Source organism: Theropithecus gelada, chromosome 3 (genome assembly GCF_003255815.1).
Source record: "Theropithecus gelada isolate Dixy chromosome 3, Tgel_1.0, whole genome shotgun sequence".
Classification (NCBI taxonomy): domain Eukaryota; kingdom Metazoa; phylum Chordata; class Mammalia; order Primates; family Cercopithecidae; genus Theropithecus; species Theropithecus gelada.
The window spans coordinates 82,945,296-82,970,750 of record NC_037670.1 but is presented as its reverse complement, the minus strand read 5'-3'; the positions used below and the strand labels follow the sequence as shown (position 1 = coordinate 82,970,750).

The 25,455-nt window shown below is 42.2% G+C and overlaps 1 protein-coding gene across 1 annotated transcript in view; it reads left to right on the top strand.

Annotated features, from left to right (window-relative positions):
* Positions 1–25,455, top strand: part of WIPF3 (WAS/WASL interacting protein family member 3) — a 108,034-nt gene that overhangs the window by 24,790 nt on the left and 57,789 nt on the right. The window contains exon 2 of the mRNA XM_025380041.1: positions 3,368–3,514. Within this exon, the coding sequence (XP_025235826.1) occupies positions 3,425–3,514 (90 nt within the window). The 5' untranslated portion in view covers positions 3,368–3,424. The remainder of the gene's footprint in view (positions 1–3,367; positions 3,515–25,455) is intronic.

Genomic DNA, 25,455 nt, shown 5'->3' with positions numbered 1-25,455 from the left:
TTGTTCTATCCGGGCCCTCAATGGATTAGATGGCTCCCACCCACAATGGTGAGGGAGACCTTTACTCCATCTACAGATTCAAATGCTAACCCGCTTTGGAAACACCTTTACAGGTACACCCAGAAATGATGTTCTACCAGCCAGATGGGCAGCCCTTAGCCCAATTAAGTTGACACATAAAAGTAATCATCACACTCTGTGTTCATGACAACTTTCTAAACATAACTATAGTGAATAATGAGAATTGACTGTATTTTGTTTAGTTCCTATATTGGATAGGTTCAATATTAGTGGATAAAACAAATTAACTCAAAAATCTTCATGGCTTAACACAATGGGAGTTTATTTTTCACATTTGTAAAGTCTAATCAGGTGTTTGGCAGGTGGTCTTACAGGTGAGTCAGGGTCCCGGACTCCTTTCATCTTGTGACTCTGCCAACACATAGGACCTTTGCTACCAGTCAATGGGTGGAGAAAGAGAAAAGTCATGGGCAGAAGGTCTTTCTGAACCAGCCCAGAAGTAATAGCACATCACTTCGACCTTCATTGCATTAAGCAGAACTCAGTCTCGTGGTCACACCTAACTGCAAGGGAGACTGGGAGATGTAATCTAGCCATGTGCTGAGGGATTAAAGGAATAGCTCTGCCGCAGTTCTCCTTAAAGTCTCTCTATACAGTTATTTTTTCTTAAGCAAATGACAAAACCCTTAGGTAAGTGGTATTTCAGTTTTTAAAGGTTATTCTTCCCTACCCTTTCTGGTTTTTCACCAGGGGAAGCATTTCTGTCTCCTGTCATGTGTCTTAGTTAAAAGATGAGATCCTTATATAATGAGACCTCTCTATATTCTCTTGTTCTGTTAATACTTCAACCAACTCTTTAATCCTTGCTATAAATTTTTGACTGAAAATATTTTGCCGTTGAATAAAAGATCATAAAAAAATAGACCCAGTGCCTCCTGTAAAAGAAACTGTTAAAATACAAATATCTGATAATTTATGCTTGTTCCAACTAAATTGTGGGCCTGCATCCAAGTTGCCTTAGCATCAGCCTGTAAAATGCTAACTGTGTCTGACCCTATGTCATTGTGTGTATTAGCTTAGTACACCATTAGTTTAGTTTTAGTAATAAAATAACATAGATGTTACCTGAAAGAAACACGTACTACCCCATGAGATCTCTGCTCAATTTCACTACGGTTTTATGGTGTGGACTCTGATGAGTATTTTCTTTTTCTGTCTTTCCATTCTTGTTTTAATATCAAGGAATGAGGCAGTAACACAGTGATGATCAGGCTCCTTTTTTCAAGGAGCCTGAAATACTTCATAAGAAAAGTGTAGTTGTGTACAACAATCAGCTTATGTACCTCCTTGGAATTCTTAGGAAAACTATGATGGACTCTTTCCCCAAAAAAGTTGTACTGACACACATATTTTATGCCATTTGCTATTTTTATACAATTTTAGATTAACCTTGCTGGGAAAAAAGATGGTACCATAAGATCCAGCAATTCCGCTCTTGCATATACGCTGAAAAGAATGAAAAGCAAGGTCTTGAAGAGATATTTGTACACCAATGTTCATAGCAGCATTTCTCACAACACCCCAAAGGTGAAAGCAACCCAGGCACTCACCAATAGATGAATGGTTCAACTAAATGTGGTGTATATGTACAATGGAATAATTCAGAATGAATTTCTGATCCATGCTACAACATGAATGAAGGTTGAAAACATTATGCTAAATGAAATAAGCCAGACTCAAACAGACAAATATTGTATGGTTCCACATATATGAGGTACCTAGACTAGACAAATTCATAGAGACAGAAAGTAGAACAGAAGTTACTGGGGGCTGAGGGGAGGAGACAGTGGGGAGTTATTGTTTTATGGGTACAGAGTTTCTGTTTGGCATGATGAAAAAGTTCTGGAAATGGATAGTGGTGCTGGTTGCACAGCATTGTGAATGCACTTAATGCCACTGAATTGTGTACTTAAAAGGGGTTAAAATGATAAATCTGATATTCTTGGACTTTAGAACCTGTTAAGCCTTGGTTCCAATCCCAAGGCTTAGTTATAGTATAGGTGACTTTGAGCAAAAGAGTTAATGTCTCTGAACATCCTTTTCTTTACCTATAAAAAGGGGTATGCTAGGGCGTTGAAGCCCTGACCTTAGAAGATTATTATAGAAATAAGTGTGATTAGTGTGTTACATGATTGCCATTGATAAAAAGATAAAAACTAACATATTAGGTGAGCAAAATTCAGTGGACTATGCTAACAAGAAAACATCACATTACATAAATGCTTTTGGCCTCTGTGGAGACAAGAATATTAACATGAAAAAATATAAATGCCACAGGATTTTAAAGATGAAATAACAGAGGGACAGGCTTTGTTCTGGTCCTCCAGTGACTAAAGGGACAGCAGGAACACAAAATCACCCCTGCCCAAGTGTGAGATTTATTTCAGTTTCTGCTTTGATTGCTTTTAGGTTCTTATATAGGTTTTTCCAATTCTTGTAAACTAATGGGGTTTAATACAGATTTTAAGTCCTTGCAATGTGCCTTGCTCTGGGTTCTAAGACACACACCCACATACACACACATGCATGCACACATACAGCCTCCACACATTTATCTGGAGATCAGACCTCCTATAATATTAACTATTTGAAACAGAATCATGTTTGTAGAATCATGCCAAAAAGCCCCCTGCATAGCAAATACCAGATAGAAAGTCTAGGCAGAGGAGAGGGGTGGCCCATCCTCATCCAGATGGCTGTGTAGAAATGATGACACAGGAATAGCAGGGAAAGTAAGAGCTGACAGAAGAGAAAGAGGCAGGAAAATGACTAACGCCCTAAGCCTTGCTCGAAGCTGGCGTCCTGAGTTCATGTGGAGCCTGTGACATTCAGAAAAGGTTACATTTCATTCTATTTGCTCTGCTTAGGAAAATGGGAGTCTATGCAGAATGATTGAAAATGATAAAACTAAAAATTTAATGCTAAAGAGGTAGAAGTCAGTTATCTGGAAAAATTATTATGGAATGAAGAATTGCTATATATATACATATATATGTATATATTCTATTTGTGTTGCGACACAAATAGCTAAATTCTATCAGTTTTAACACCTAATTGTCTCTAGAATCTGGCTGCTTTTGTCAATCTCCAGCACTCAGCACAAGGCTTGCCTCACAGTGGGCACTCCATGAATAAATTAATGAACAAGTGAATGAATGAATGAATGAATGAATGAACAGGTGAAAGAATCAAGCTGCCTATAATATGCATATATCTGCAAGATATGCATTTCCTGCATATAAGTAAAGAAATCCAAGTTTAAAGCCATCCTTTTTCTCTTTTTCAGAGCAGAAGCCACTCTCTTGGGACCATTCATAAGCAGGAGATATCAACACCGTGACACATGCCAGTGCCACCGCCGCCACCACCTCCTCTGCCTCCACCTCCCCCGCCTCTGGGGGCTCCTCCCCCTCCCCCACCATCAGCACCCCCGGTAAGACCTTTTTTTCTGATTGATTTGCTGTGGAGCATAAACTGCTTGAATACACTTGAGCAGAAGGTTTTAAATGTTCAGAAGCAGCTCTGCCTACCTTCCCTGTGGCAGGTGGCATCTTAGGTAGCTGGATCTGGCAGTTTAGAGTCTGATTCCAAACCAGCCTGGCTCAGCCATTTCTCTCCCCATTCTTCAGCAGCTTCCACCTCCACCTCATTGGTCTACTGATGTCTACCTCATTTCCCTTCTCATGCCTGCTGCTTGGTACAGGCTCACGAGTCTGAGTGACTTTCTGTCTCACTGGAAACCTTACGTGAGGGGCCATGCCAAAGTGCACAGCCAGTGAGGCATTGTGAAGTCAAGTTCCAGTGTGGAATCTGGATGGTGATGATGATAGCTTGAGCTTCCATCCCCTTGCACTAGGCTCTAGTAAGCTAAGTGTAATAGGAAATGCCACAACGAAATATAAAATCCTTACATGAAGTTTCCCTATCTACACAAGATTGAATCAAGGCTATTTCAGTTTGTGTTGCTGAACGCTTTCTCTTGGTTTCATAGTTTGGTTTGGATCTAGAAGGGGGCCACTGAGGGTGGCCATTTTGTTTTGGAACAGGGATTCTCAGCCTTGGCACCACTGACATTTGGGGTCAGATTTTTTTTGTTGTTGTTTGAGCTATCCTATGCATTGTAGGATATTTAGCAACATCCCTGGCCTCTACCCACTAGATGCCAGTAGCACCCCTCCACAATTGTGGCAGTAAAAAAAATGGCCCTATATATTGCCAGATGTCCCCTTGTGGGGCAAAAATCACCACCACACACACACAGTTTCAGAAAAATGCTAGTGCTTAATGCTTACAGCAAACTTTTCCTCTAAAGAAAACCAGGAGCACTTCTCACACTCATTCTTCATTCCTCACACCACTTCAGTGAGGGACGTCTCGCACCAGCTCCACAGCTTCTGTTTTCAGTGGAAAAATGAACGAGATGACGGTACGGCACGCAGAGACAGGGCTGTTTAGGGATGGTGTGAGCCAAGTCAGCAGAAGCCAGGAACAGAACCTCCCTGCCTTCCTCCTCACCAGGTGCAGCCCTCCCTCAGATGCGCAGATGACATGGCCCTGAGGAGTGTTGGCTATGAAGGGAGAGCCTGTGGCCCCTGCTGCATGACCACAGGCCCTGGTGAGAGTGAGAGTATGCCTGAGATGTCACCCCATGTGACGTTAGTTTTGTATTCCGACCCTATCTGAGGTGCCAAGGGCGTAGACCTGCCTGGACCTTGGCACTTGCCCTGCAAGAGAGTAAAAAGAAAGCACATAGTATAAATTACATTTGAGAGCTTTCTGACCAATATAAACAAAGAATAGGAATAAGTATTGAAGTTTCACTGCTGAATTTGACCCAAAATCAAATTCAAGGTCAGTGCCGCAAAGTGATGATTTGTAAGTAAACACACATGAAGCTATCATATGGATCTTGCAAGCACTGAAGAAGTACAACTTAGAATAACTGCAAATACATGATGTACCCATAAATTTAGCCAGAGTAAATAAACTGAACAAAACCCATGTTATTGGAGGTTTGAGAAAATAATCCTTTTTAAACATTGCTGGTGACAGACAAATGTCTAGGACTCAGTAAAAGTTAAACAGGTCTTTCTGGAGTCTTCTCTAAGAAAACAGTAAATGTGTATGTATCATAGTTTTTCCCCTGATAATCAGGTAGTTTTATTTTTGAGACTGATTTAAGAATTTAACCCTAAAAATGCCAAAAAGAATTTATGCAAAGGATATGTCAAGCAATGCTATTTATTCTAGTGAAAAAATACATCTTAAATGGCTTACAAGAAATAAATGAAATGTATTATGTCATACTGTTAATTAAAAATTGCATTATGCAGTGATGGTAATTAAAACTTACATCTGGCGAGGCACAGTGGCTTACGCCTGTTATCCCAGCACTTTGGGAAGCCAAGGTGGGCAGATGTCCTGAGGTCAGGAATTCAAGACCAGCCTGGCCAACATGGCGAAACCCCATCTCTACTAAAAAATACAAAAGTTAGCCGAGTGTGATGGCAGGCGCCTGTAATCCCGGCTACTCAGGAGGCTGTGGCAGGGAGAATTACTTGAACCTGGGAGGCGGAGTTTTCAGTAAGCCAAGATTGCACCACTGCACTCCAGCCTGGGCGACAGAGTGAGATACCTGTCAAAAAAAAAAAAAAAAAAACAATTTACATCTATGCTAATATGGAAAAGTAGGTATAAAATAATGGATTAGAAACAACACACATTTTGTCTGGGCGTGGTGGCTCACGCCTGTAATCCCAGCACTTTGGGAGGCCAAGGCGGGCACATCACGAGGTCAGGAGATCCAGCATCCTGACTAACACGGTGAAACCCCATCTCTACTAAAAATACAAAAAAATTAGCGGGGCATGGTGGCGGGCACCTGTAGTCCCAGCTACCCGGGAGGCTAAGGCAGGAGAATGGTGTGAACCCGGGAGGTGGAGCTTGCAGTGAGCCGAGATGGCGCCACTGCACTCCAGCCTGGGCGACAAAATGAGACTCCGTCTCAAAACAAACAAACCAACAAAAAACATATTTTGTGCATAATGAAATCAACTACTTAATATATGTGATAAATAACAAAGATCAGAAGAGAATTCGATAATGCTGACAAGAACATTTAATATTTCATTAGGGAATTCCTTCTTTAAAGATGCTTAAACACGTAATAAAAAATAATTCTACCTTTGGTTAAATTTTTTGCATTCTCTCCTTCATTTCTCTCTCTCTTTCTGAAGAACAGGTCAATTTAGGAGTAAAATAATCACGTAAATTTTAATATTTTCTTAAAACATATTTTCTACATTTATGTAGGAAAATAACATGTATACTTACAATACATGTTAAAGGCAAATAATTAACGTCTTTAGCATATAAAGAGCTCTTACAGATTACTATGGAAATGATGAATGCAAAGATGGGTACAGGATATGGTTAGATTGAAGAAATACAAATATATTAACCTCACTACAGTTTAATAAGAACAAATTAAAATAATGAAAAACCATTTTTATCTATCAGTTTAGTGCGATAATTTTTAAATGTTGGCTGGAGTATTAGGAACTAGGCACTTATAACTTTTGGTGGAAGCAAAACTTGGTGAAATGCCCTAAGATACAATTTGTCAGTAAAAAACGGACCTAGTTTCACTTCAAGTAATTTTCTTCATGTGGCTTCACTTCAGGTAATTTTTATTTAAGTAACTAATCATAGATATACAGAAATATATAGCTATAGAAGATTAATGAAAGTATTACTTGTAATAATAACCAAAAAGAAAGAAACAAAAAACAACCCATATTTTTTATGATAGGAGATTCAATATTGTATTATATATTCTCTCAATGGTATATGAAGCAGCCATTAAAATCATTCAGAATTATAAAGAAGAAAATGATAAATGTTGGCAAGGATGCAGAGTGATGGAAACTCTCATACACTGCTGGTGGGAGTGTAAATTGATATAAACCCTTTGGAAAACAATTTGACAGCACCTAGCACAGTTAAACATGTGCATCTTAGGTAGATATCCAAGAGAAGTGTGTGCCTGCATGACCCAAAAGACATGTTAAGAACGTTTGTAGCAGCATGAATAGCACAAAACTGGAAACAACCCCCCGTGTCCATCAACGGCAGAATGGATTGATAAAATGTGTGTTATGGTCATGCTATAAAGTAATATACAGCAGTGAAAATGAATCAACAATACATGCAACAACATGGAGGAATAGCCACCTGACAAGAGAATACATGCTGTATGATCCCATGTATATAAAGCTCCAAAACAGAAAAAAAAAAATAAACTACAGTGTTTAGGAATGCAAGACAAGCTGGTAGAATTATGAGGAAAACCAAGAAAGGGATCACCGTAAAATCAGGAGATGGCACCCTTTGGGAGGAGAGTGGGGACTCAGGATCAGAAAGGCCCTGGGTGCTTCTAGAGTGCTGGCAAGACTCTAATTCTTGACATAGGTGGCGATGACATACGGTATCACTTTATAGAAACATGTTAAACTACACAAAATTATTTTATGTGCTTTTCTATTTGTGGTACTGGACAATTTAAAAGGTTAAAAGAGAAAAAAAAATCATATCCAAATTGATTTGTAACTTCCAGTGTCATGATTGATTCAGACAAGGATCATCCATGAAAGCTAAAACCAGAGTGAAAGGTTGTGGGGGAAAAAGATGTTCTCAGGGTCAGAAGTATCACCCATAGATGCTTCTTACTGCAAAGGGGAAAACGTCTCTTTAAAATGCATCAAACTTACCGTCACGTGTAATGGAATGACCTCCTATCACAAGCCTCTGCTGGATACAAGGAGGCGCACAGAGCGTCACCCTGTGGTAATCTGCCCAGAATGAATGACCTCATGAGCAAGCAATCAGACACATGCAGAATATGGGACCTTCTGCAACAAAGGCTGGCAAACCAGGGCCTCTGGGCCACAGCCAGCTCACCACCTGTTTTTTATCATCCTCCAGCTAAAACTGGTTTTTACATTTTCAAGTGGCTGGAAAAAAAATTACAAGGAAAGTAATACTTTGCGACACATGAAAAGTATATGAAATTCACATTTCAATCCATAAATAGTGTTATTGGAGCACAGCCACACTCATGCATTTTGTCTATGACTGTTTTTATGCTACAGCAGCGAACACCAATTAAGCAAAATGTTATTCCTCAAAGAATTCCATTCTTCTCACTAGTAGGCTTGAATTTTAAAAATTTTCCTCAATTATTATTACTATGTTCTGAGTTTTGTCAGTAAATATTTTGTGGAAGTTTGTTTTCTCTTTTGTTATATGAGTATATACGTCGTATTCTAGATTTTTTGCCTTTTGGCCCACATGCCTAAAATATTTACAGCCTGGCCCCTTCCAAGAAAAGTTTGCCAACACCTGTCCCACAGTCAGCTGGGCTCATTCAGCCTCCCATTCCCACTACCCACCACCCACCCACCGCAGTAGCCAGAGATTTTGCACACGCACATCCTCTGCTTCTCCTCTCCGGAACTTCCTGGACCCTGCTGAGCTGTGGCCCACTCCATCCTGCATGGTCTGGCCCCTGCCTGTCTCTAAGACCTCCTCCTGTGTCTCTGTCCTGGAGTCTCCTACTTAAGTCTTCTGTGTAGTCATTGAGAGCCCAGAAAGGCTCTTCCCATTCATCCCAGCTCAGGTGTCCCTTCCTCTTACACTGCTGGCTTTTATATCTGCAAACCCCCTGCTTCAGAGCAGGTAGTAGTTTTTAACTTTTTTAAAAATTTGAGTGGGGTCTATATTTCATGTTTTGTGTCACTCATGCCTGGCTCAAAATAAGTACTCAACTCTCTGAATAAATGAATACATGAATGAATGAACAATTATTTGTGTAAATTGGGTTAAGAAATGGAGTTAAAACTTTTTATAATCAGTGTACAGAACTCTAAACATCTATGTTGTGAAAGAAAAAAGTATATTCAAAGGTAGAAAGCATGGTAAGAAAGACTTTGTTTAGGACCATCATAACAGGTGGATAGGATTTTGCAGTAGGGGAGAGAGATTGGGCTCAACTCTGAATACAACATGGGCAAGAGGGAATATATAGCCCAGGAGCAGGGTGGGGTCAGTAAATATACTAAAAAGAAACATCAGGGCTAAAGGGGATTCTGGGTGAATGGAGCTAACAAGATTCTTACTGAAGACAAGCCAGGGTGATCAGACATACCCTGGGGGTTGGTTAGGGATGAGACACCTGATTGGATATCAAGGGTGATCACATATCGAGATGGGGTGGTCCTTGCTAAACCGACTTAGCAGGGGGTTTTGTCAAAACTGGATTTTACAAGGGAGTGCACAGGTGGGCCTGGGAGAAGCTTTGGAAGCTTAATTAAATTTTGGTTAGGAGGTCAGGATTCTCTGGTCAAGAGAGCCTTTGTCAGTGTGCATAGACCAGCATGTCAGGTTTTATTATATGTAATCTTTGTAAGATGGGGATCATTTTGTGTGAATGTCTGATCCTCTGTAAGGAAATGCAAACTTCACGCCAGCTCTGGAAGACCTGGGGAGTAGGTTAGGGGGAAATTAGGCTAAACGTTTTTTAGTTTCAGCCTTCTACCTCTCCCCTCACCCCTTCCTGCTCCTCCCCATCTCCATCCCTGATGAGCATCTTTTCTTTTTTCAAGAGTGTGGAACGGAGAGAAGAGCTGATGGGGCCTGCTGAAGCTGTGAAGCAGGCTTAAAGCAAAGCCAGACGGCTCTCTTTGTCTCCTTTCCCTCATTTCTTGCTTCTGGTTCCCCAGTTTTTGAGCTCCTTTGTCTTATCTCTTTAAAATTCAATATTGTCTGGCACAGTGGCTCAAGCCTGTAATCCCAGCACTTTGGGAGGCCAAGGCAGGTAGATCACTTGAGGTCAGGAGTTCGAGACCAGCCTGGCTAACATGGTGAAACCCCATCTCTACTAAAAAATACAAAAATTAGCCAGGTATGGTGGCGAGTACCTGTAATCCCAGCTACTTAGGAGGCTGAGGCAGGAGAATCGCTTGAACCCAAGAGGTGGAGGTTGCAGTGAACCAAGATCACACCACTGCACTCCAGCCTGGCTCAAAAAAATAGTAATAAAAAATAAAATCCATTATCAGTGTCAAAATTGCCCACATGGTGTGTTGGTCCACTTAAATTTAAATTATTACTGTTGCTTTACTTATAAGATGTAACCTAAAAATATATCTAAAGGAAATAGAATGGATTTGATATTTGAAATGCGTCAGAATTTTACTGAACTTTTGATTTCAACTGTACTTTGACCCCTTGGTAGATTCCAAGATGAGCAAAGAAGCCCCTTGGGGGCCTGTGATTTCTGTTTTCTTGCCACAGTCCCTAACCATGAGTGGTGCACTCTCCCTACATGTCACCGACCAGCTGAGAAATTCTTTGCAGTTGGGTTGCCCAGGCAAAGCCTGACAGTAGGGTTTATGGCTACAGCATTTGTGTTTATTTATAAAGTAGAATGTGGATTTTTATACCGTTATTTTTTAATGTTGCCATTCAAGTTTCAATATCCTAAGGAAGAAACAGTTCACCTAGGGCAGGCCATGTCTTATTATTTAAATACAAAGAGGAAACTGGCTTGATAATCACTTTCTACCATGAAAAGCAACGCTCTAAGTAGGAAGACACTTAGGTGCCGTATATTTCTGCCTGCCCGTTTCGGGAGTGATGTTTCATAGGATGCTGAAGGGAGATTACAGTGAGAAGCTTATCGCACCCCTAGTTGTTTTCCTCCCTTGTTCCTGTTTGCCAGAGTCTTTGCTTTCAGGAAATTCGGTGGCATGATTTTTCTCCTTGTAGTCTAAGGATTGCATGATTCCTTGGCAAAGTAGGCTTTCCAGTAGGAAATATAAGCTGTGACATATATTGGAAGGTTTTCCCACCGTCTTTAGCATGCTGGGGTGCATGCGGTGTAGAAAAGCATGCCAATCTGTGAAAGAAAATGGAGTGCTCTCTGAAGTCCCATGAGAGCTTTTTTGGGAATTTTGTGTTTGCTGTTGTTAAAAAAAAAAAAAATGCAGGGGCGGAGGGTCGCTAGGTGGAAGAGTGCTTAGTAGAATTGCATATTATGCCATATTCTGGAAAACGTAATTTGCATGTCTGCTGGCGCATTTGGAATAATGAAAGGCTTAAAAATTCTTACACACTGTCACTCACTTAGGTTCCCCTGACACTCTGGTACTTTGATTAGTGTCACTAATGAGGGATTGGGGAAGCTTACCAGGAACTGATAGTGGCCACTGGAATAAGGAGAAGCCTTTTGCATCAGGCCAAGCTGTTAGGATAGTATTGACATTTGATTGCTGCTTAACAGTTTGCAAAATGATACCTCTGTCTTTAAGCAATTTTAAAAACTTGATTTTCCCTCTCTTCTTTGATGGTTAGCACCAGGAGCAGGAACATGGCTTTAGTGAAAAAGGAGCCAGTGTTGGCAGCAGGTTGCCTTGGTCTGGAAGAGAAAGAGGTGTGGCAGGACCTGCCACTCATACTTCCAAAGGGCCATTCAGGATGGTATTTAAATGTGTTTCTTTTTTCACAGCTGTGAGGTGGGAGGGGTGGCAGGAACAAAGAGGAGAGGGCTTGCAGTGGTGTGCAAGAGGCAGTGATTACAGACTCATAATGCCCAGGACTTGGCAAGAAAAGCCTGTGAGTGCTTGTTAAGGGCCTTTGTCGAGTTTCATAGGAGCCTGGAGCATAAGCCAAGCCGCTCGCAGGCGGCATCTGAGCTGAGGGTTACGGCAGGAAGGTGACACGGGGTACAATGCCAAAGGGTGACCCTGGGGTTTGTCTGTGGAGCAATGATTCCTAACTGGAGCTTTCTGTTACACCCAAATCTTCTGGCTCTTTGCCTTGGAAATCTTTTAAGATTCCAGGGTAACTAGTGATGCCTAGAAAACTGCCAGTGAACCGTTCCTCCCTCCACCAGGTTTGTCTTTTCATCTGTACACTGCTGTGCTTGCAAAGGCCACCATCGATGGGAGGCTGGGATCTTTGGAGCCCCTTACTTCTTCCCCCAAACTGCTCTTTCCTTCTTTAACCTTTCTTGTCATAGAAGGGGAAAAAAAACTCCACCCACGTCAGGTTGTTGCTGGTGGTTAGATAACCAGCCCTGCCCGGGGTGGAAAAGCTGTCATAAGGTGGAGTGAGGAGGGGTGGCCCATGCTGAGCTCCACATCTGGTGGTGCTGGACTCTGCAACGTGACTTCCTGGCTGCCAAGCCAACACACCACATCTCTGCAGTGGAGGGCTGGCTTGGCAGCCAGGAAGTCATGTTTCCTAGATTGTTTAATAAAAGGACAGGTAACATGAAATGAGAAAAACAGGATACATGTAGACAGTGTAGTTCCAATTATGTAAAACAAAACTGTGTGCACATGCTCGCCTATGCACTCACATAAAGGCTGTAAAGGACACGGAATACATGTGTCATCACTGGGTATCTGGGGTGGAAAAGGGTTGGGTGATTTTTATTTTCTTTTTTGTATGAATCTGCATCTCCTCAGATGTTTACATGGAACATTTGCTTCTTTTATAATTAGAAGAAAAGGTTTTTAAAAAGGAATGAATTATCACTTACCCATTGGCTGAGTTGGATCCTGTAACAATAATGCTTCATATTAACAGGCATCTACTAAGTAGCTATTGTGCCCCAAGCATTGTGTTAAGCACTTAACATGGATTGTCTAAATTATCTAAATATGTACAACAATCCAATGAGGTAGGTACCAGTAGTGCCATTTTAAGGATGAGAGAACTGAGGCACAGAAAGTGTACTTATGTGCCTGTGTCACACAGCCAGTCGTGGGTGGAGGCTGAATTCCTCCCCTGCCTTTCTGGCCGTTGAGCCTAACTGCTGTGTGCTCAACTGCCTCCAGCTGCATGAACAGGTTCAATAAGTGGTACTGATGACTAGGCAGTGAACACTTATGTAGCATTTACTATGACCTTTGCATTGGCCTATGGGCTAGCACATAGTAATTGAGTTATTCTTCACAGTAACCCTTTGAGGCAGGTACTGTTGTTCTCATTTTAAGGATGAGCTAACTGAGGCACTGGGGGCAAGTCACTCACTGGGCAGGGCTATTGTTGGGACTCTGGCAGAACAGCTCCCGGCTCTGCTCTGAAACACTAAGCCAAAAGTCCTTCGATGCAGACCTTCTCAGGGATTACTTCTACTTCTCTGAATCTAAAAGCCAGGAAGTTAATGGATTCGGCTCCCCATACCTTGGCCAGAGCTTCCACATTTCTTCTAAGCTGCCTCTTGAGATTGCTGTTTTCTTTCCTTTTTTTTTTTCTCTGTGGTTCCATTGTTTTCCCCACTTGCTTTTTGGTTCTTCTGCCCTTTTAATAGAAAACAAAGCAAAACAAAACATATTGCACATTGTCCTCAGAATAAAACTCATGGTTTAGAGAGATGCTGATAGAGAATCGGCATGAAGAAAGAAGATGCAGTGCAAAGGAACTCGGCTTTGTTTTGTCTTGGTTTACAGCCAATGGCAGATGAGCTCAGAAGGACAGGGTCTGCTGCTAGCAGTGCGGGCCACATAGTGGGGACGGTGGGTGCCCCTGTAGCTCAGTGACAGCAGACTGTGTTCTTAACCTTGATCAGGCTATCATGCAAATTTAACTGAGCTTTGGCCACACAAAATTACGAAGTGTCTGCCTCTGAAGAGTTTAGAACCTGAATCCAGAGAAACCAGGGCATGACATTGGTCACTGCTTGGTCATGAAAAAGATGAGCATAGAATTGGCTTCTTATTCCTAGACTAAAACTTTGTACCATATGTTGCCTCTTCATTAAGTATTTCCTGAATATGGGATCCTGAAGTCTCATGTTTAAAGAGCCCTCTTGCCCTCTGAATTAGTCACCTTTCATCCCTAAGGTTGCTTCTCTGCATATCAGACATTAGATGTGCCTAGGTAATGTTGTGAGCTCTCTCCTAAACAGACCAGAGTCGGGTGAGGGATGAGGGAGGATCTTGGGGCCAATGTCACAAAGCAGCTTATGAGAGATCTGAAGACAGAGAGTCTGTGCCTAGCTCAGTCCGAAGGACGTAGTAGGGACTCAGTTCCTAGCCTTTCTTCCTGATCTAGTGAGTTTAGTGCAGACATTGTAACTCACCAGGCAAACCCGTTATGAGCTAACCAACCACGATTTTCCATTTGCCGTGAGATTAAGCTTTGAAAGCCAGAACGACATTCTGTGTTGTGTTGTATGAGAACACCATCAACATTGGACCTGGCTGTGATATGAAAGTTATTTTTTAAAGAAAAAATAAAATTATAAAAGAACACACTCAATGCATTCAAATTTTAGTAAGAATATTTTATAAAGCAAATGCAGTTATATCAGAAGTAACAAATACAGGGACAGCAAAATTTTAATACTTGGGTATTATTTTAAAAGCCATAAAGTATCTTTTGGCACAGCCTTTCTCATTCCAACTCATTGTTTTCAAAGAGAATAGATCCTGTGCCTTTTGCTTTGCATGAAGATTTTTTTTAAATTCACAGAAAGGAATACAGAGTACCCACTTTGTACATGCTAGCAATGGATTTCCATTTTAATAAGGTCTGTTCACAATAGAGGACTTTGAATGTGTTTTCAAGTTGATTAAAGCAGGATTCCACCTGTACCACATAGAGTATTTAAAACAAAAACGTAGCCAGGCACGTTGGCTCATGCCTGTAATCCCAACATTTTGGGAGGCCCAGGCAGGTGGATCACCTGAGGTCAGGAGTTTGAGACCAGCCTGGCCAGTATGGTGAAACCCCATCTCTACCAAAAATACAAGAATTTGTGGGGCATGGTGGCGCACGCCTGCAATCCCAGCTACTCGGGAGGCTGAGGCAGGAGAATTGCACTAAGCTGTCAGCTTCAGTAAGGATCATGTAATGTTGCAGCCTGGTGTGTTTAAAACAAAACACGTGGATTTAGAGTCATACACCTTGAAAGCGGAATTTCAGCTGTGCCATTTCCTAGCCATAGGATGTCAAGCAAATTACTTAATAACTCTAAGCCTCGGTTTCCTCGTTTGTGAATGAGACTAATAATTGCCACTTCCTAGAGTACACTGCTCCTAGAATGGAAACTTCATAGAGGGATTGTTTTTGTCTATTTTGCTCACAATGCATCTTTAATGCCTTGAGCAGGAGTATAGCAGGCATAGAGTTATTGTGAGGACCCCATAAGATAACAGTAGCAGCTGTTGCTTGCCAAGAGCCTCCTTAGTAGATAGTACCTACTTTCATTTTGGGGACTGGAAAACAACTGGATAAATAACCAGATCTTGGACTGACACGTTCAGGTCAAAAGTCCTTGTGGTCTGTACAGGGCAGGAGGTCAGACACTAGAAGCCAAGATCAAAATTGAGAACCTGAGTTATCCATGTGGAAAGTCAGGCCAGCAGTCTGAAAAGAGCCCAAAAATAGGTGGTGTGAGACCAAGGGAAAGTTTTTCCTTTGCCCTCTGAAGGTTTGTTAAAAATCACTGAAAAGAGGTCAATTAATAGGAGAAAAGGTGTATCAATTTTATTAAGTTGTACCTGGGAGTCTTCGGAATAAAGACCCAATGATGTAGCAGAAATTATCTGTTTTTATGTTTAGGTTGAACAGCCTATTGACAGCTGTGTGGAGATATGGTTAGACAAAGAGGATAGCTCCAATGCTAACAGATTGAACAGGGGAAACCCAGCAAGGCGTGACTGTCTAGACTCTTTCGGCCTCCCTGAGCTGCACTCCTTCCTTCTGGGTGTGGGAAAAGACCCTCTCTGGAATGAGGTCTTATGACCTACAATCAAACAAAATAGGTCAGATAGTTTATTTATGGCCAGTTTTTACACTGAAGGTGGTGGAGAGTTAGAGTAGTATTTTTAGATTTATGGCTGGCTTTGGGGTAAAGGGGCTCTGATTTCTATGACCCAACTTGGGGAAGAGGGGTTCTAGTTTCTGTGGTTAGCATTGGGGGAGAGTGGGACTGAGCGACAAGAGGGCAGGTGAAGGTCAGAGGAAAACCTTTGCCTCAGAGGCTGCTTCTGAGGCCTTCATTTTGGAGGATTGTTTTGATTCCAAGCAGTGTGCAGATGTTACCATTTCTAGCTCATCTGGGGTTCCAAGTCCATGGGGCCAGTACTTGCTCCTGCAGCATGATTCTGAGGAGTGGAATGGTTTGTCTTCTCTCCTCTTTTGCTGAGTTGAGTGGACCTGGGCCCACGGGTGTAGCAGGAGGTACCTGGAAGCAGCCACAGATTAGACCTACATGAGTGCAGCTGTAGGACTGTGACTGCTAAAGCTAGCAACAAATACACAAAGATGCGGGGGCATTCTGAGCATCCACTCCAGTGAGATGGCAGTTCCATTCAAACATTTTAAACATTTGGAGGGGACTTTGTTTTCTCAGCTGCCATTTGGTTCATCATTTCACAAACAGCTTCACCAATAGCAGACCAAGAGGGAAGGGAGGGACGTGTGTTTCCCTAGAAGGTTTAATCGTGATGCTCGTGCAAGAATTCTGGATCACCTGGCCCCAAGCCTCTCTCCAAAGCAGAGAAAGAAGTTCTTTAGGCCTTGTGGCAGCTTTGGGATGCTGAGATTCTAGTGCTGTGGGTTGGTCTTTCTCTACCTGAGCCAAACATTCATTTAAAACTCTACTGCCCGGGGAAATTTGAACACTGATGGGATATTGGTTTATATAAAGGAATTGTAGATAATTTTACAGCTAATTTTATTTAATAATATGCTTGTTATATTTTAAGAGCTCTTTTCTTCTATAGCTGTACACTGAAATATTTGTGGGTGATTTTGTACAGTGTTGGATATGTTTTTAATAAGCAGGGATTTGGAAGGGGAACGTGGGTTGTGGAAAGACATAACAAGATGGGCTGGAGTTGATAATGGTTGAAGTTGGATGATGATGCCTGGAGGCTCAATTGTACTACTCCCATCATGTATGCTAACAATTTTTCATAGTAAAAAACTTTAGTGGACATCAACAACCTCACATTTAGTGCAAAACATAAGTGATTTGGCAGGACCAAGGAAGGAGTTATGTAGCATGCTTTCACTAATTCAGGTGGGCATTTGAGATCAAATGTTATATGCTTTTTAATTTTAAAAAATAAAATTTCATAAGTCATCTGCTTGAAATTCTATATGTCACTGTGATTTATTCCCCTTATCTTGACCCCAACCTAGCCCAATCTGGCTCCTGTTTTTCTAGGGATTAACATTAAGGTTTTATTGTTTTGTTTTGTTTTTAAGCTCTCCTGCCCCAATCATTGAGTTGACATATGCAATGGTTTGGGTCTTTTCTCCTAAGAACGGAAATGGATACAAACAACAGGAATGTCAGAGAAGCTATGGGACTTGCCATCATAATCTTCCTTGCTACTTTTTATGTAAATAAACCACAGACCAAATGGGAACACCAGATATCAAACAATATTTTGTGAAACTGTTGCATTTACTGTTCTCTGCCCTGGTACAAGGACATCTATTACTAGCTGGTGTTTTCTCCCACAAAGCACAGAGGACATTGGGGCAATTATCGAATCAAAAGTTGCCAGTTGGCAACTCTTCTTGATGCCAAGGTCACCAGATATGGAAGAATTTTCACCTTCAGTGTTCTGTAGTCTGACTAAATGCCTCTCGTGACTGTATTGTTGAAGAATTTCAGAAGGTGGTGAGGGGGAAGGAGCCTTAAAGCCAACTCTAAGAGAAAAGCCTCTGGTCATAGAGACAGCATACAAAGTGTGTGTTGCGGCTTTAAAAAAACAAATTTGTGTGTGTATGTACACGCACGTGTGTGTATTTCTTTATATATACATATTTGTTAAAGACCATCATCTGAACTATTAAGAGACAAACGGAAAAGCGGTCTTTGGTTGTGCTAGACCTTAGCATAGGTCAATGTGTGTTCTAGAACAGAAACATGTCAGATGATGGAGTTTTCTAGGAAATAAAATCTAAGACAGAGGTGGAATAATTGTTTAAGGGCTTAGCATCATCAGAGCAATCGTTTGTATTTTCTTCTGAGTTGCTTTTGGGGGTTGATTTTTGTCAGAGGGAAGGGTATGTCTTTAGGGATAAAAGAATAATTGGAAATTTAAAATGTCTCAAGACTTGTTCATATGCCTTTTGGGTCATCAGAAACCATGTCTGTTTACTAATGCTTGCTCAGATAGTTACATTTAAAAGGAGCATGTTTTCCCATGAATGTGAAACTTCATTTCATGAAGAGGCACCATGCTTATTCCCCATAACTTCATCTAGCTTTTATTCTAAAAAAGTACATTTTTATTAATAGGTAATTCCTAAAAGGAAAAACCAAATGCAATGGTTGATGTAAAATTAGAGAGACTGACTTTGGAGTATAAAGGATAATGGAAGAAAGTTCAGGAGCCATGACTTTGGAGTATGAAGGAAAACGGAAGAGAAAGTTTAGGAGTCTTGAATTAGGAGTTTGAAGGAGAATGGAAGAGAAGGTTTAGGAGCCAAACTCCAGGGCCTCTCCTGAGCTGGAAGAACACAGCAGGTCTGGTTCTTTGTGGTTATACAGGGCAGGGCAGCGCCCCATCAGTGATTCAAGATGCCACAACATGGGTACCCGGGGACTTCTTCAGACCTCACAGGCCACCACAGAGATTCAGACTCACACAGGAGAACATGCCACCCCTGCTCACCCCATTGAGAACCGCTACAGAAAGTGAGGATTGAAATAGGGACAATGGAGACTCACCAATAAACATGATTCCAAGGGGCCAGAGAGCACCATGCCCTACCTGGCACACACTCACCTTCCCCATGTGTTGGAGGGATGCCTGAGCTGGAAAGACAAGGCCACAGGCCTGTGTGTCAGGTGGACCTGGCTCCCGAGTTTAGTCATCTCTGATATCTGGGCCAATTCCTTTGAACCTCACTTTCCTCATCTGTGAAATGGAAATAATAATACCTTTATGGGGTTGTAAAGGAATTCACTGCAATGATGCTTTAAAGCATCAGCGCAGATCCTGGAACATACTAAGTGTTCAGTTATATCAGTGGCAGTCCCCTCTCCCACAGTCCCCGGCATCTTGGAATGGGGTTCAGTCTCACTGAGTTTCGCACTGTCCTCTCTGGAAATACAGCAAACCCTCCCGTGTCATATTATACTCCTGCCAGGCCAACCTTGTTGGCCATGTCGCCTTCTGCTTCTGTGCCAGGAGAGACTGTCCTCAGGAGGGTACTGAAACTGGAGGTGGGGGATGGAGATTGAACCCCTCTTTTCCCAGGGCTCTGCAGAGCAGAATGTGAAGCTCACTTCCTGGTGTCTGCGATGTTCTCCTTGGCTCGGCCACAAGCAAAGTCACACATCAGCTTCTCTTTACATTATTGGGGTTGTCACTTTTTAGCCCACCTTCTCCTCTTTTTTTGACCAAATCTTTTCGATAGAATCATCAAATCCTGACCCTCATCTAGGAAAAACCCTGGCTGCTCCTCCTCACCAGGGTCATACAAGACCACTCCCTCCTCACCATTGACTTATGTTCAAAGTAACAGTATACTTTTGTGTTCCAGGCACACAAAATTTCCAAACAGGCTTGGCCTGTTTGGCTTAGATAAAAGCAATTGTCAAGCAGTGGACCTGGAAGGCTCGGTGGACTTTATGAAGTTCAATGTCGTTCCTTCCTGCTGCATGCTGGCACTGATGGTGAGGGCTATTGGCAAGACCAGCTGCAGGGCCGCATGCTGGTGCAGGCTGGGCTGACTGGACGGGTGCCCCGAGAGCTGAGCTTCTTTCACATCTGCCTCATCAATGCCCTCTGGGTAACCTTGGATTTCTGTGCCTTTCACCCTTCAGGCCCCACAGTGGGGAAAGTCCTATAGGGAGAGGTTTGAGCGTGCTATTGATTTTCTTTTTTGCTTCATGTTGCTTTTGTTTTATTTTAAGTGTTGCTAGGCAATGCCTGAAGAGAAACGCTCCTCTAAAACTTATTTTATTTTAATTTTTACTTGTTTTAATTTTTTAATTTTTAATTTTTAATTTTTGAGATGAGAGTCTTGCTCTGTTACCCAGGCTGCAGTACAGTGGTACTACAATCATGGGTCACTGCAGCCTCCAACTACTGGACTCAAGCAGCCCTCCTGCCTCAGTCTCCCAAATAGCTGAGACTACAGGCATACAACACCATGCCTAACTAGTTTATTTTTTATTTATTTTTTATTTATTTTGTAGAGACAGGGTCTTGCTTTGTTACCCAGGCTGGTCTCAAACTCCTGGCATCAAGCAATCCTCCTGCCTTGGCCTCCCAAAGTATAGGCGTGAACCACCATGCCCAGCCTAAAGCTTTAAACATGTTCTTCAAAGGCTGGGTTCTCAAGTGTAAAACAGGGAAAGGCTGGCCAAAAGTGGAAGGTGCCATGACCATACCACATCAGATTCAGAGCCAGACACCAAGAGAATCAAGACCAACAAGAATCATCGTACCATTCAATTCCCTGATTCACTGCTTTGACACCTGGAGCAGTAGCCCTAGGACCACCCAACCCGCTGGAACTTCTTGCATGCTGTCCCCTTCCCAAGAAACAGGTTCATTTCGCTAAACCTCTTGTTCTCTTTGCTGCCAAATGTAGTTGCCCCCTACCTTGAACTCAGGATTTCTGACATAGACCCAGTGATGATGGCTGAGTTTCAGGTTGGGAGGACAAGTTTAGAAAAAAGAAGGAGTGTGTGTCCAAAGTCACTTATTGACAGGGAGACATTTCCACAGCAATTATAATCATACCTTCCTGTTCTTACTCATAATAGTAATCCTCTAACATTTTGTTGTCAGCAGTGTGACAAATTAAAAAACATCTCCCCATAGAATATCACTGGATCTTTCAACACCTTCATGAGATAGGTAAGGTCTAATATTGGGTTCCCCTAAAAGTAGATTCTGAGACAAGACTTTGGGGGCAAGTAGTTTGTTTGGGAGGTGATTCCTGGATGTCCTGATAAGAGAGTGAGGAAGTGAAATAGAAGAGGGAGGAAAACCAGTAATGGGTGTACGGGGAACTGGGGCTGCACCCCTGAGAGACTGCAGAGCCTGCCTCAAGTCGTTCCACCAACTCTTGTGACTCTCAGGCACTTTCCCCATCTGTCCTGCAGGGGTGTGCATTCTCCTCTAGGAGTTCCCCTGGCGGAGTCCAACGGGCAGCTAGCCCAGAGGGGAGCTGAAGTCATCCTCTGGAATAGGCTGAGCAGGTGTGCATGGGAGACCCACAGCATCTGCTATGGCTATGCTTCTCACAGGGACAGGTTCACAGGGGAAGAAACAGGCATAGTGAGGTCCAGTGCTTGCTCAGAGTCCACAGGACTCCATCCCCTGCCCTCTTTCCCCTCCACCACAGTGCATCCCCTAAAGCCCCAGGGCAGCCAGTATTAGGAAACTAGCAACAGGGCCAGTAGCAATGGCCTTCTCTGACAGTGTTTCTCACACAGGGGCCCTGCATGGCTGGTGTAGCCGCTTCTTTTAGAGGCTCTTTTAGAGCATGGTGATTAAGATTCCTGAGTCAGACCCCTGTGTTCCCATCCCAGAAGTTCTGTGGCCTTGGTTGAGCAAATACTTAAATCTTCTGTGCCCTAGTTTCATTCTCTATTAAAATACTACCTATCTCATTATGGCTGATGTGAAGACTAATTTAATTAATACATATAAAGAGCTTAGTAGAGAATAAGGACCATCCAAGTGTTCACTGGTGGTGGTGTGGTTGGGCATAGCGATGCTGTTTTTTCCTTTACTACTGTTTTCCTGGCTTTGGAATTAATGTGAACCGGTAAAACAAAAGCTCGCATTTCATTGCAGCGTTTATGTCTGATAGGGATCTCACGAAGTTTAAACACCATTACACTTCAGACGATTTATTTATCACCTGTCTTCACTGCACGCTGGTAAACTCCCTAAGGAAGGGGACTGCACTTGCCGTGCCCTTCCCGGCATCAGCATCATGAATCAGTGAGGCACCCGGTCTTTGGAGCTGCTCAGGAAATACGCACTCAGTGAGAAGAGCACATCCTTTGATGGGTTCACCGGTGACACCAAAGCTCATGTTACACAGCCGAGCCACCTGCTGCTGCTGGCATTAATGTAAGAAGAATTTAAAAGGTTGCACAAAAGATGCACTTTTCCCAGAATTTTCTCTGTATTTATAGAATGCTATTATAAGGCCCTCAAAAGCATTTTCAGCTGTGGCTTGATTCTTTAATCCCAAGTAGGATGAAATTGAAAGCTAAAATATGGAGTGTGGCATTTTGATATGCACTATTAGCATCCACCACTGATGATCAGTATTAATGTTTTATTATGGATAGCAGTACATGCCAGCAGGTGGACTACAGTTAACACTTGTTTGACTTTGACACACTCTTAAAATGGGTCAGAGCCAAATTGAGAAGTCCTATTTAACAGATGATGAACTCCCTTCCACTGAGTTGTACAGACTCCCCTGCAGCAGAAGTTACCTGGGTCAGGTCGCTTGTTCACAATTACCACATTTCTTTGATAAATGTCAGAGGCACCCCGTAGAGGGAGGTGGGTGATGGCTCCGCAGCCTGTGACTTGGTCGTAGACTCAGCCTCTTGTGGACTGAATTCTGTCTCTCTGGCCAAATTCCAGTGTTGAAGTCCTAACCCCCAGTGCCTCAGAATGTATTTGGAGAGAGGACCTTTAAAAATTAAGATTTTTTATTATTATTATTATTATTATACTTTAAGTTCTAGGGTACATGTGCATAACGTGCAGGTTTGTTACATATGTATACTTGTGCCATGTTAGTGTGCTGCACTCGTCAACTCGTCAGCACCCATCAACTCGTCGTTTACATCAAGTATAACTCCCAATGCAATCCCTACCCCCTTCCCCCTCCCCATGATAGGCCCCGGTGTGTGATGTTCCCCTTCCTGGTAATTAAGATAAAGTGAAGTCGTATTCACAATTAGCAAGGACATGGAATCAATTCAAATGCCCATCAGTGATAGAGAGGATAAAGAAAATGTGGTACATATACACCATGAAATACTACACAGCCATAAAAAGAAATGAGATTATGTCTTTTGTAGGGACATGGATGGAGCTGGAAGCCATTATCCTCAGCGAACTAATGCAGAAACAGAAAACCAAAAACCTCATGTTCTCACTTATTAAGTGGGAGCTGAACAACGAGAATTATTAAGTGGGAGCTGAACAACGAGAGCACATGGACACAGGGAGGGGAACACACGCACTGGGGCCTGTCAGGGGTAGGTGGGAGGAGGGAGGGTATTAGGAAAAACAGCTAATGCATGCTGGGCTTAATACCTAGGTGATGAGTTGATAGGTGCAGCAAACCACCGTGGCACACATTTATGTATGTAACAAACCTACATATCCCGCACATGTACCCCAAAACTAAAAATAAAAAAACTTAGTTAATTAAATAAAAATTAAAAAAAAATAGAAGATAAAGTAAAGTCATATGGATGGGACCTAATCCAATACATCTGGTGTGCTTATAACAAGAGGGAAATAAGACAAAGACACACATACAGGAAAGACCATGTGAAGACACAGGGAAAAGACAGCTATCTTCTCAAGGGGAGAGGCTCTCAGAAGAAACCAGCCAGCCAACACCTTGATCTTGACCTTCTAACCTCCAGGACTCTGAAAAAATAAGTGTCTGTGGTTTAAGCCGCTCAGTCTTTGTACTTTGTTCTGTCAGCCCTAACAAACTAATGCACAGTGTCTTTCTTAACAAGCGTGTGCAGAAACCACCTGAGGCTCCCTCAGCTCTACGAAGTCCCAGCTTCCATCCTCTGAGATGCCGCCGTTAACCTGAGGAAAGGCTTTTAGGGGTAAACCTATTTCTCTTGAGGCAGAATTCAGCGTTCCTGGACAGAATCTGCACTTGGATCTTCACCCCATGCTCATACATGAATGTGAATGCACTTTCTTTCCCCCAAGTGTCTGTGCTGTTTTGTTTTGGTCGTACTTGCTTTGTTTTGTCTTGTTCTGTCTACTGTTTAGAAAAAATGCAGAATCTCTGATTAGAAGGAGCCTTTTAGGGCTTTGCTTCTAATGACATAAATTGCTGAGTGTGCTGCAGTAGCAACGCATTTAGAATCGATAGACAGATAACTGCTATTTCTAGAAGCTTATATGGAGAATTGTGTCAATTCCTTGCAACCTTGGATGGTCTCGGCATTCATTATAGGACAGTCTTTCAGTAATCACAAAAGAAATTGTCCCTCTCGCATGCCATGCAGCAGCTGTTGGCTCCCTTTTGGGGGCCACTGTTGTTCTCATTGATTCGTGCTGGAGTGATGGGGCTCAGTTATGGCTGGAGTGGACGAGCAGACCCAGTGTTAGCCTCAGGGGTTGTTAGTGTAGGCTGATAGTTGCAAACATGTACCAAAGAAACCACAAGAAGTGAAGGTTAACCCACCTTTTACAAATCATTTCACTCCTGCCCTTTCTTTGTCTCCATTTTTTCTCACTCTACTGTCCCTTTATTACTTTGTTTCTGTTGCCAGAGTGAGCAAATCAAAGTACAGGACACCCTGTTAAACTTGAATTTCAATTAAACGACATATAATTGTTTTCGTATAAGTGTGTAGCAAACTCACACTAAGTCAGTTATTTGTTGTTTATCTGAAATTCAGATTTAACTGTGAATTCTGTATTTTATCTGGCAACTCTATGTCTCTCAACATGACTTTTGTGTGTTTCTTAGATATGTATGTATATACGTAGATAGGACTATAGACAGAGACATAGCTATCTTCTTCACAGACTGCTATTCTCTCCTTTTCCATTGTATACCTACCCCACCCTACATATCTCCCACCTTTATTCATATATATAGGGGTTTTTATACATAGCTTTTCTTCTTCCTTTGTTCATGCCTTTGCATTCTGTTCCCTGTTGTATATCTCCCTAATCTATCCTTAAAAACTATGGTATTTCCTCCTAAATATTGGTCATATGTAGTAAGTACTTTAAGTTTCCTTCTTACTTTAAAATTCTGAGAAGTAAAAATCTTCAGGCCAGGCACAGTGTCTCACACCTGTAATCCCAGCACTTTGGGAAACCAAGGCTGGAGGATTGCTTGAGCCCAGGAGTTCGAGAATAGCATGAGCAACAAAAAGAGATCTGGTCTCTACAAAAATTTAAAAAAAAAAAAAAACTTAGCTGAGCATGGAGGCATGGTGTCTGTTGTCCCAGCTACACAGGAGTCTAAAGCAGGAGGATTGCTTGAGCCCAAGATTGCTTGAGCCTGCCGTGATCTGTGATCTTGCCACTGCACACTAGCCTGGGCGACAGAATGAGACCCTGTCTCAAAAGAAAGACCATA